The sequence below is a fragment of the Chaetura pelagica genome, unplaced genomic scaffold (assembly GCF_000747805.2).
Source record: "Chaetura pelagica isolate M959 unplaced genomic scaffold, ChaPel_1.0 scaffold963, whole genome shotgun sequence".
In the NCBI taxonomy this organism is placed as follows: domain Eukaryota; kingdom Metazoa; phylum Chordata; class Aves; order Apodiformes; family Apodidae; genus Chaetura; species Chaetura pelagica.
The window spans coordinates 715,423-727,055 of NW_009952705.1; the positions used below are offsets into that span (position 1 = coordinate 715,423).

An 11,633-nucleotide genomic window follows, 5' to 3' on the forward strand; every position below is an offset into this window, starting at 1 on the left:
TTCATCTACTGCCATTGTAATAATTCTCTAGGTTTTCTCTCATTCCCCCAGCAGTGTTATTACAAAAATGAGGTGATAAAACTGGGAGAGAAAGTGAGGGAAGCAGCAGAGTGTAGTGACTTGGCGAAGGTCAGTAAAGCTTTGGAGAGATGAGCAACTTCAGAGCTGTGCCTTGTGGGAATACCCTGCATTTTGTGTCCTTTGGGTTTAAGCAATCCCATATCACTGTATTCCCAGTGACTTTTTTACAGAACTGTTTTTGGTAAGACCTGAGGGATGCCCTGGGTCCAGTTTCCTATGATTGCATCTTGGTCATTGGCATAATAAGCATCAGCTTGATTGGTTTAATTTCTGCAATATTGTTCAAGGCCTCTGTGTCACCCTGAAGAAATGAAAACTCCTCAGGTGTGTGTTTTGTAGGGTGTTGTTTTTTTTAGGTTAAGAAATATGTTTGCCATTTTCTTTTATCCATCTGCTTCTGCTGCAGTGAAGTGTGACACGTTTGTCACTCTGGGACTGGCTTTTAGCGTATTGTAGAGTTGGCTGTTGATGGATTTCTAAGGGTTTGAAAAGCAAAGATGTTCTAACTTCCTATCAGGGAAAATAAATGGCTACAGGTAACCTGGGAGCAGGATTTGCTCTCAGAAGTAGCACTGCTTTAAAGCTATAGTTGTAGTGGAAAATTTCCAGCACTAAAGTACAGATGACTTACTGTGTGTGCAGCTGTGAAGACAAGGGAGCAGAGTGCAGTTTGTGGGATTGGAGTGTGTCTGTGCATGCGTGTGGAACACGGCTGGGTTTTCTGACAGCTCTGCCAGCCCAACGTGCAGCCACTTCTGTGGCTTTGGGAAGTCTTCCTCTGGCTCACGGCTGAGTGACCAGCTTTTGGTGAGAGAAGCTGGCATGTTCCTTTTGACAGTGCTTGTCTGGTGCACCGACAGGGCCTTGGAAAGAAACTGTCTTGGAATGAGACCATGAAACTGAGCCACAACGAGCAGAGGACAGATGCAGGCTAGCTCTGCAAACCCAGAGATTCTTAGATGCAGGAAACTCTGGTTGTTTTCTGGTTGTTGAGTTGTTCTGTCTCTTGCAGCTTCCTTGCTAATAAAGGATAAGCAGGCAAAGCAGCCCTGCTAATCTTTGTCTTAGGTGCAAGTGACACCACAGTTTGTAGTCCTGCAGTTCTGTGGCGTTTGCAGGGCAGAGGATTGCAGTGGGCAATAGGATTTTGCACAACCAGTAACCAGTTGTTCCATGAGCACAAAAGCTGAGTCTGCAGCCCATTCAACAGGCAGGTCAACTCCCTTGCCCTGTGTCTGCTTCCCTTGAGGCTGTTAGACCCTTTGCCTTTACCTCCCTTTCATTCCAGTCAAAATCCCTGTTCTACAAAGCTATGGTGGTTTAACACCAAGAGGAGATCAATGTTTCTCCACCCTCAGTGTCCATGCTTAGCTTGCAGCCTGCCTGAGAACCTGTGCTGCAAGCCCTTCCCTCTTACAATCCACTGGCATTCAGTATTTCCCCTTCCCTGACTCTGCTTCCTCCTCCAGTACACACTGCTGCTCTTTGTTCCCCAGTAGTCGTGTTTAAATCGTGGCCTTGAGATGGCTCCTCTGTCTCAGTGTCTCCATCCTTTGTCATTAGGAGCACCCAGTGGAAGTTGCTCCTGAAGCTGCTGCTCGTTGCGCCAGGACTTGATGTAACTTGGTGGCTCTCAATGTTTTTCTGAGACAACTCAGTTCCCACAGCATCTCTGAGTACGTGTTTTTGGGAATGCCTCTTGGACAGCCCATGAACCAACACAGCAGCTCCAGCCTGGGAAGCAGGAGTGCTGGTTGTTTAACATCTTCTGCCCTTCCTGTAGCTCCTTTCCTATGTTAACACTTGCATTGTGCTTGGAAAGGTGGGAAGCCCAGTTAAGGACTTCCAGTGACAGCTCTTAGTCCAAGCTGTGTCACTCTAGAGGCCTAGAGAGAAAGCAGCCTGTCTCCTGCTGTTTTCTGCAGAATACTATTTTGTGTGTTTTGAGGGGATCTGTGAAGCCTCTCTTCTTGCTCTAGGGCAAAAAGTCTTTAATGATGGCAAATTATTCCCTGACCTTTCTGTGCTTGCTTATGGGATGAATAGCAGGTGATCACTAGTGGCTGTTACCCAGAAGGCAGCACAAGGAGTAACTGGAGTTTTAAAACTGTTTTCTTCTGGGGCTGAAGTGGTGATGGCACAGGCAGTTGGAGCCATTTGGATACTTCACTGTCCAGATACTGAGGCAGAATCTGACCTCTCCTGTGCTGGTGCTTCTGCTTTGCAGCTCTCCCAGAAACCCCCCTGTGTGCTCTTCTGTTTCCTGGGGGGCTGGACACGACCCCCAGGCTCTGGGAATGCAGCCACTGCTCCAGCTCCCTCAGTCTGACCCTGCAGAAAAACCCAAACCACTTGTTGGCGTCTGGCTGTTCACAGGTCTCAGTTCTGATTGGCATATGCTGACAGGTTCACTGGGATGAAGTGTTCATTTAAGTGTTTACTGTAGCTAAAAATAAATGTGTCTTTGACATCTATGACTTTGTTGTTGCATATCAGGAAGAAAAGTTATAGCCTTGAGATCAGAAATAATTTACTTCTGTCAATTTAGAGTACACTCCTTAAAAGACAAGAGAGCTATTCCAGGAAGGCCTGACAGTGGGAATTTTTATTAATAAAAATAATAATTAAAAAAACAAACCCAAACTGATTACCTTATTCTTTAGAGTGTGAAGCTTCTTCCAAGACATAGAGATTCTGAAACAAAAAAAATAAAGCAATGGTGTAAATGTGTTCTCATTTTGATAACACTGGCAACATTTTCTTTTCCCTTCAGACAAAGGTGTGGGAGATTGATAGTTTGCAGTCCAGAGCAGACTGGAAATGTGGCATGCCATGAGAAGACAAGTGGGAGGGAGGTTTTTCCTCTCCTGGTGCCTTGTCACTCCCTGGTACTGAACTAGATGAAATGGTGGTTATTCCATAAATCCCACAACAGCAAACCTGAGGTGCTGTGGAGTTTGACACAAGTGTCCTTTACTGACCTGTCCCCTGGCCAGGGGAAGCTACTTCAAGCTGGCAGGTTTGCAACAGGCTGCAAGAATTAGAGCTTCCCCTGCAGGCAAGGCTGGACCAGGGCAGTGAAATGCAGTAGAGGTTTTGAGCAACACAGAATAGTCCTTGCTTGCCAGGTGGGATCTGTAGTCTTGTTTATAACGAGGAGCTGCAGCCCCTGCTCTATTTGTTTTGGCTTTGCATCCATTTTGGTGATGGGGAGTTTTCTGGGAGAACTGGGCTTGATTCCTGATGACTGCTATTTTTCCTCAATTCAGACTAGGTAGCCATGTCAGCCAAAGCCATCTCTGAGCAGACGGGGAAGGAGTTCCTCTACAAGTATATCTGCACATCCTCTGCCATCCAGAACCGCTTCAAGTATGCTCGGGTCACCCCGGACACTGACTGGGCCCGGCTCACCCAGGATCACCCCTGGCTGCTGAGTGAGGTATGGGGGGGTTGTGCCACCCTGCTGAGCCCCTGCCCCCCTGGGCAGGCTCGTCGTGCTGGGGCAGGTTGGGAGCAGCACTGAACTCGGGAGCTTTCCTGAAGGACCGGTCCCTGCTGCTGCTGCTCTGCAACATGCACTTGCAACACTGATGAGGAAACAGCTTTGAGGCTGCCAGGTTGCCTTCTGGGAGGGCTGGTGATAAAATCCCTTTGAGGACCATAAAATACATGAGCAGAGGTATCTGTAAACAAGGGACTTCTAATAACTGCACAGAAGGTAAACGAGGCTGATTCAGACAAAGCAAGAGTCTGCTGAGTCTCTGACATCAGGCAGTGCCCTGCCCAGGACCAGTCGTTGTGCTCCCTTTGGCGGCTGCCCACGTTCCCTGTGCCCAAGCAAAATGGCAGGGAGAACAACTTCTTTGCTTTTACCTTATATATATCCCTGTGTTTCATAGCCCTGTGCTTTCTGTAGAGAAAACATCCAGAGCTCTTTTAATCAGTTGTCCAAGCTGGCTTCTTTCCAGTGGTTAATTATATTAAATCATTGGTTGGTAGAACATTACTGTTTCTCAGTCCTTTTACTGACTGGCTGATAGAAGCCCTACACTGGGTAATTAAATGTTCCATACCCAAATGCATGAGTGAATTGCTGGAAGGTATCAGCAGTGCTTCTAAAAAGACCTGCAGGAAGCCAGAAGGGAGCAGGGATGTTCTCTGTCCTTTAGGGCAGAGTTCTGTGCTAGGAAGGGCTGCAGGGCCCACCTGTGCAGGAGAATGGCATCCCGGAGGTGGATTTACCATGAGATGAAAGAAATTCTGCAAGGATATTTCCATGCAGAATTCAAGTTTTTGTCTGATTATCTGTGGAGAGTCGCTCGACCAAAATTCCTCCCTAATGCTTCTCTTTTCATCCCTCATGCACAACGTTGCAGCGTTTGGTGGTGAAGCCAGATCAGCTGATCAAGCGACGTGGGAAGCTTGGACTGGTTGGAATTAACCTGACCCTGGAGCAGGTGAAGGTTTGGCTCAAACAGCGTCTGGGCCAAGAAACCACGGTGAGTGCCACCTCAGCAACCAGATGTCAGACTGGCTGTGTCTTTTCTGCCTCTGTGCATGGGGGCTTAAAATGCACGTTAGGCTGATGCCAAAGCAAGTGAGAAACTGTCTCACGTGTGACCTTCCTGCTGGGGAATGAGTGCTGGTACACGACACAGCTTGGTGGGGAGCACTAGGCTGTGCTCCCTGTTACTGTCCAGCTCTGCTCTGTGGTGGGAATTTGTTCCATTTTGGAGATCCCTTCCACTTGGCAACCAGCAGTTGGTAGCTCAAGTGCTGTCTGGCTGGCACAGCTGCTTCACTTTAATACCCAAGGCAGATTTAAGAAGGCAAATATAAAAGCTGTCATAAAATTGTCCTTTTATTATAGCCAGCCAGTGCATTTTGGCTGATGACCGAGTGTTACTTCAAGTCCTCATTTTAACTCTGTGCTGGCTTGTAATATTGATTCTCCTGGGAACAATACTGCAATGCTAATGAAGCACCTGCCATCCGGGCTGCTGGGTTTCAGGAGCTGTTATAGTTCTGCCACCTCAAGGAAACTGATGCCTTGGCCCTGCTGTTATTGATCTGCTGCTGGTTCCACCTCTGAGCTGTGCTCACCTGGAGGCCATTGTGAAACAGCAGCAGCTGCCTCCCCCGTGCCTGCCCAGCAGGAAACCCTGGATGTTGAAATGGCTTCTTTGGCACAACCCATCAGTCACATCTAAGGGAATGTAGGGGCATCTCCCATGGCCTGTGCACGAGTGTCCCTTGAGCCAGGTGACATGGTTTGGACAGCAGGAAAGTGCCCAGGCAGGACCTTTTCTGTCTGTCCCTGTAGGAAGAGGCTGAGGGTGATCTTGCTCCTCTGTGCCCACAGAAACCACTTCCAGGGCAAGTGCTGAGCAGAGGACCCTGCTCCTGCTGCTCCCTGTCTGGCTCAGGAGTCCCTTCACTTCTGGTTTTTCCTAAGTTCCAAGCAGCAGCTTCAGCTATTGCATTTCACACTGCCCTGAGCAGTGCTCTGAAATGTGCTGTCTCAGGGAAGGAGGTGAAGAGCCATCCTGGTCTCGTTCTTGGACAGCTGCCTGTGCTGTCAGGAACGGGAAGGGACCAGCCCCTGTTACCTTTGATGTTCACACCCCCTGGAGCAGCACAGCAGCATGTCTGGCAGTGACAGTGCTGGATGCTGTGCTGGAGAGGGAGGAGGATGGTTCCCCAGGAACCAGGAGGTGCCTGGGAGGAGTTCTCTTCAGAGCTGTGTTGAGTCATTCTCAACACTTGCCTTGTTTGTCATGAACATGGATATTGGACAAGCATTTATTGGCATTTCTTTGTTTTCTGCCTACAGATTGCTAATGCTAAGGGAATCCTAAAGAATTTTCTGATTGAACCCTTTGTCCCTCACAAACAGGTTAGTATGCCAAGTAAAAAAATAGTGCTTTTTAGTCTGTTCTGACTTGTATGTGATTTATTTGGGTTGATATAGTGGAGAAAGCAGGAGTTCTGGAGTTTGTTGTCGAGCTGACCGTGGTCAGAGCTGCCTGCAAGTGCAGTGTCAGTCCTGCCAAGAGTGTCAATAACCATGTGGGTTTCTCGGGGCTACAGATCACCTGAGAGGGACCTGGTTGGTTGGGAACAGGCAGCTCACTGCTCTGAGTCTGGTGCTCCCACATGTGAATAGCAAACTGTTGATGTGAGAGATCTGTTTATGCTGGTGGAACGTTCATCCTCTGCAGGGTTTGCAGGAAGGGGCAGTTACCTAAGGCAGAGGTGCTTTCAAGAGGTGAACCAAGAGGTGCTTGGTTTGTGCTACAGGTGTGTGAGACCAGAGCAGTGTTGTCCCTGGCACGTTTCACTAGGATGGAGCACTCTGGGCCCTGCTGTTCTCCCTCCCGTGCCAGCACAGCCTATACAACCCTGGGGGTGTCTGTGCAGCTCCAGTTCTGCTTCTCCTGGGGAGGGTCAGTGATGGGCTCAGCTTCCCCTTCCCCACCATTGACACAAGAGCCTCTTCTTCAGGGTCTTCTCTGGGTGTGACTTGCTGATGTTTGTGCCTGGCTCTGTGCAGGAGGAAGAGTTCTATGTGTGCATCTATGCTGCCCGTGAGGGAGACTATGTGCTCTTCCACCACGAGGGGGGTGTGGACGTGGGAGATGTTGATGCCAAAGCTCAGAAGTTGCTTGTGGCAGTGGATGAAAAGCTGAATGAATCAGATGTAAAGAAACATCTCCTGCAGCATGCACCAGCAAATAAAAAGGAGTAAGTACAGCTGCACAATTTGGGTAGGGCCAGAAGTTCCAATCCTTTGTTTCAGTGCAGTGTTGCTCTGTTCTGTCTCACCCTGAAGCTTGTCCTCTTGCCCTTCCTGCTGCTCTCAAGAACATGCCATGCATCCTAAATCCAAGTTCCTTGGCCTTTTGAGACTCCTGTAAAACTCAAAGTAAATGTTCCTAGAGCTTTGAGCCTTCACTTGACAGGAGCACTTCTCAGTCCAGCTGAAGTCCTGACCTCTGGGATGTTGGAGATACAATTAATTTTGATCTTTTGTGCCAGCATAAAAGTTTATTTAGTAGGAATGCTGATAAGATATGAATCTGACTGCCAGTTCAGAAATGCACTCTCCCTTACTCTACCCTAGAATGCAAGAAGGCATTCTCTTGCTATTCCTATGCACACTGCAAGCTCATCTGTAGATCTCAAAGCTTCTTCTCTATCTCCTTTAATTAGATGCCTGTAGCTAGTTATCTGAATATGAGTAATGGTTTTTCCAAACATAACGTAATCTCTGAAGGATTGTGCAGGCTGGAAAGGCCTGTCACTAATGTAATTTACTGCAGTTTCTTCTCCATCCCAGCTAATGAACCCTAGTTCTGACAAACATGCATATCTGACACTGACAGACTGTGCTGCTTTTTTGTCTCTCAGGGACATTAAACAGACTGAATATCTATATGACAGTTGTGAGCAACTCTGTTCTCAGCAGAGTTTGGTGGAGTGTAATTAAGATGAGTCATCAAGGTCTTCTTTTCCTTGAGTCATCACCCAGGCTTCTTCCAGAAAAGATGAATGAGAATGAAAGAAATTGAGACAGAGTAGCTGTGCAGATTGCCATTAATACAAATGGAGCAGAGCAGGCTGTGCTTTATATTTCACTGCTTTAATTAATTTGTGTTACATTTTTTTATAGTGTCTTGGCTAGCTTCATCTGTGGCCTGTTCAACCTTTATGAAGATTTATATTTCACATACCTTGAGATCAATCCATTAGGTAACAGATATTGTGGGGAGTGGGACTTTCTGTTCTAAAGTACTGAACTGTGTACTTTCTCCTTGGCTGGTTGGTGTTGTTCACAAGAACACCAGGTGCTGTTAGAGTGCAGAAGTGGCTGGGATGTGTTCTGGAGCTATTAGCTGAATGCAAGGGCTCCTTGCAGTGCTCTCTGTTACCTCATTTCCTGGTGGAAATGAAAAATTCCATTGAAAGAGGTGTTAAGCCAGGATTTTAGCACATAAAAATTGCTCTGTTGCATCAGAACAAAACAGCACCTGAGCCAGGGCCTGGCCATGACCACCAGCCTGTTCCCAAGGCCTGGGTAAATAAACTGAGTAACCAGTGGGGAGGAAGGGGACAAGGGTGACCTGGCTTTGGTAACATTCTCTGTGTGGTGTCAAATTTTATGAGTGAATCTGCAGCACATCTTTGTACAAACAGTAAATTCTGGCTGGTTTGTTGTTTACTGTCTTTTGCAAACGCAGTGGTGACTCAGGATGGTGTCTACATCCTCGATTTGGCTGCCAAGATCGATGCAACTGCTGACTACATCTGCAAAGTGAAGTGGGGGGATGTGGAGTTCCCCCCTCCCTTTGGCAGGGAGGCCTACCCAGAGGCAAGTAACAACCACTCTGGCCCAGCTGATGCTCCCCCCATGGTTCAGCTGCAGGTTCTGAGAGCAGAGCAGCAGTTCTGTGCAAAATCTGCGTGTGAGTGTGAATCCAGGGAAAATAATTGTCACCTTTCAAACAGAAGTGAAAGTTAGGATGGTAGTGCACATGTTTTCCTGAAAAGTGATGACAAAGAGGAGGCCTGCAGGCAAACTTTCTTTTTCAAAGTTAGAAATGCCTCTTCCCTCTCAGACTTTCCTGGGTTTGTTCTGCTGGATGCATTAATACCACTTCATATGGAGCCTCCCAGCAGCCTCAAAAGCTGTTGCAGTAGAGCTCTCCCCTTAATTGCTCAGTTACTTATTTCAGGTGACTGTCCTGCTGGCTCAAAAAGGGTTTCTGTCCTAACTTTTTCGTTTTAATAATTATGCTTCAGTTGGGGAAGTTTTTTGTAACGTGGCCAGGAAATCCATTTAGCTGTTTCTCTCCATGTCACTTGCTGGATGTCAACACTTAACTCAGTTTGCTCTTAAAAGGATTAGTTCAATTTTTGTCTCTGATTCATCCCTCTGCAAGTCACTGGGAAGGTTATTATGGCAGGGTCTTTGCTGTGAATCTTAATGAACTGCCAATGAAGTGTTTCTCAACAGGCAAGCACAGTGTGATGCAGGAACACCACGTTGAGCCAAATTGCAGCTCTCGTGGTGATTGTTGTTGGCTGAGGCACAGCAGAGAGAGTGGAGCCATGGGTGTGTTGATCTTTAAATTTCCTCTGGTCTCAGTCTGCAGGCAAGGTCAGAACAAGACTTTTCAGTTCAGATTTGGTTCTGTGACTGTTTTATCTGGAACTATAAAACCTGAGAGATTCCCAGGGCTGGCTGAGCAGTGCAGGAAAGGACCAGTGCAGTTTCAGCTGAGGGAAACAACCAACACTCAGCTGCTTTCCCAAAGTTTTTCATGTGCAAACTGGAAAAACCTGCTTCTGGGTCTGCACTCCACAAATGAAGTAATATCAAATTTATCTATAGCAATCACTTCTGACTTCACCTGGGACAAACAAGAGACAAGCCAGCAGGCCTTATAAAGACAACCTGCTCTTGAGAGGGCCTGATTTTGTTTCCAAGCAGGAATCAAAACTTGAGCATGTGCTCAGGCTGGTCCCCTTTGAATTTGTTACAGAGAGAGTGGCACAAGGTGTGTGTAACCCTTTCAGGTTCAGTGTTCTGCCCTGGAGAACACCTCCCAGAGGTCTGTCCTGGCCCCTCAGAGATGAAGCTCTATCCCTTAAAAAAATGGTGTTTGTAGTTCTGCTCTGCCCTCTGTTGTGGCTGAGGGGAGTTTGGAAGCTCTGCCTGTCCAGGAGGGCCCAGCACTATGGAGCCTCTGGTTTGGAAAAGGAATGTGCAGGAGGGGTTTAAGTTGTGTGCTGATGTCTCTGCAGGAAGCCTACATTGCTGACCTGGATGCAAAGAGTGGAGCCAGCTTGAAGCTCACTATTCTCAACCCCAAAGGCAGGATCTGGACCATGGTGGCTGGTGGTGGAGCCTCTGTGGTTTACAGGTAACAGGAACAAGGTTTCCAGAGGGGGGGGTGAATTAACAGTGCTGGAAGAAAATAACTGATGCAGCCTCTGGAAGGAGACTCTGCTAAATCAGTCTTTTCCACACCATGACTGGTGGGACTGATTCAGCATGAAGATGCTGCACAGGTTTCTTAGCAAACTGTGGAACTTAGTGTCCCCCAGAGATGATAATTCTGGGAGGTTGAGATACGTGGGGTTTTTTGACTTGGAAAGAAGCAATCTGGCTGAAAGCTGTTCATGGTGGCACCGTTGCTGTGGTAGTCACAGAGTTCCCATCATATCTAGGAAGTAAAACAAGATTCATCCTGACTGGCACCAAGAGGAGGGCAGCTTTGTTTTCAGCAGGCAGTGTGATGTCTCTTGCAATTCCCACTTGACCAGGAAGCTGGAATGCTTTAGGTCCTTTAGAGTGTTTAGAATTATAACTGATCTCTTAAATAACTTTTTTTACAGTGACACCATTTGTGACCTGGGGGGTGTGAATGAGCTGGCTAACTATGGGGAGTACTCAGGAGCCCCAAGTGAGCAACAGACCTACGACTATGCCAAGACCATCCTGTCCCTCATGACCCGAGAGAAGCACCCTGAGGGTAAGGGAGTCTGTGATTTCCAGGCTGCTCAGCTGTGAAGCTGCTTGTGGGGAAAGAACTGGACAAATCTGGTCTGTTACACTGCTTAGACCTCCCTGGCAGAGCTTTTCGTGTACAGCTGCATTCTGAGTGAAGTGATGATGGATTTCTGTCAGAGACAGAACTTGTGGTTTTTCATGTGGCAAAGAGCAAATGTGGCTCCAGAGATTATCAGAAATACATTTCTGCTTGATAGAAAGGTTTTATCATCCAGGCTCTGCTAACACAGCTTAGTGCAAACTGCTGGCTAGTGTGAGCTGCAGCATGGGCTGTGCTGCTTCATCACCTTGCAGTACAGAGTGTTCTCAAAACAGTTTTATTTATGCCCGTTTCTTCTCTCAGGTAAAATCCTGATCATTGGAGGCAGCATCGCCAACTTCACCAACGTCGCAGCCACCTTCAAAGTGAGTGACTGTCCAGGAGCAGCAGCAAACACCCACAGCCACCTGTCCTCCCCTGTACAGTGGTGTACTGAGCTGACAGTGCATCTTCTCCAGGAGTTCCTCCAGATGATGGGACAGGGTGTGAACACCAAGCTGCCCAGCTCACCTGTCCTGTGTTTCTTTTAGGGCATTGTGAGAGCGATCAAGGATTACCAGGGCCCTCTGAAGGAGCATGAGGTGAGGATCTTTGTGAGAAGAGGAGGCCCCAACTACCAGGAAGGATTACGTGTCATGGGAGAAGTTGGTAAGGACCAACCAGCTCTTTAAGACTCAATCTCATTTTCTTCCTCCCCTGCTTCTGCTGAGCCTTCTCGAGGTTAAATGCTTTGCGTTGGCAGAAGCTCCTCTTGCTCCTTCTCTTCCCCAGCCAAGGCTGACCATTGTTGTGTGCACATGCAGGGAAGACCACGGGGATCCCCATCCATGTCTTTGGCACGGAGACCCACATGACTGCCATCGTGGGCATGGCCCTGGGCCACCGGCCCATCCCCAACCAGCCCCCGGCCGCCGCCCACACCGCCAACTTCCTGCT

At 47.9% G+C, this 11,633-nt stretch overlaps 1 protein-coding gene across 2 annotated transcripts in view; it reads left to right on the plus strand.

The window, feature by feature from the left end:
- The first annotated feature begins 3,345 nt into the window (after nucleotides 1-3,345).
- The window catches only part of ACLY (ATP citrate lyase), an 18,855-nt gene continuing 10,567 nt past the window's right edge, over nucleotides 3,346-11,633 (plus strand). For both annotated transcript variants that reach the window (XM_009994148.1, XM_009994149.1), the window contains exons 1-11: nucleotides 3,346-3,520; nucleotides 4,458-4,580; nucleotides 5,915-5,977; nucleotides 6,635-6,825; nucleotides 7,754-7,833; nucleotides 8,322-8,452; nucleotides 9,889-10,007; nucleotides 10,483-10,619; nucleotides 11,001-11,062; nucleotides 11,228-11,345; nucleotides 11,501-11,627. In XM_009994148.1, coding sequence (XP_009992450.1) covers nucleotides 3,362-3,520; nucleotides 4,458-4,580; nucleotides 5,915-5,977; nucleotides 6,635-6,825; nucleotides 7,754-7,833; nucleotides 8,322-8,452; nucleotides 9,889-10,007; nucleotides 10,483-10,619; nucleotides 11,001-11,062; nucleotides 11,228-11,345; nucleotides 11,501-11,627 — 1,310 coding nt within the window. In that variant the 5' untranslated portion in view covers nucleotides 3,346-3,361. The remainder of the gene's footprint in view (nucleotides 3,521-4,457; nucleotides 4,581-5,914; nucleotides 5,978-6,634; nucleotides 6,826-7,753; nucleotides 7,834-8,321; nucleotides 8,453-9,888; nucleotides 10,008-10,482; nucleotides 10,620-11,000; nucleotides 11,063-11,227; nucleotides 11,346-11,500; nucleotides 11,628-11,633) is intronic.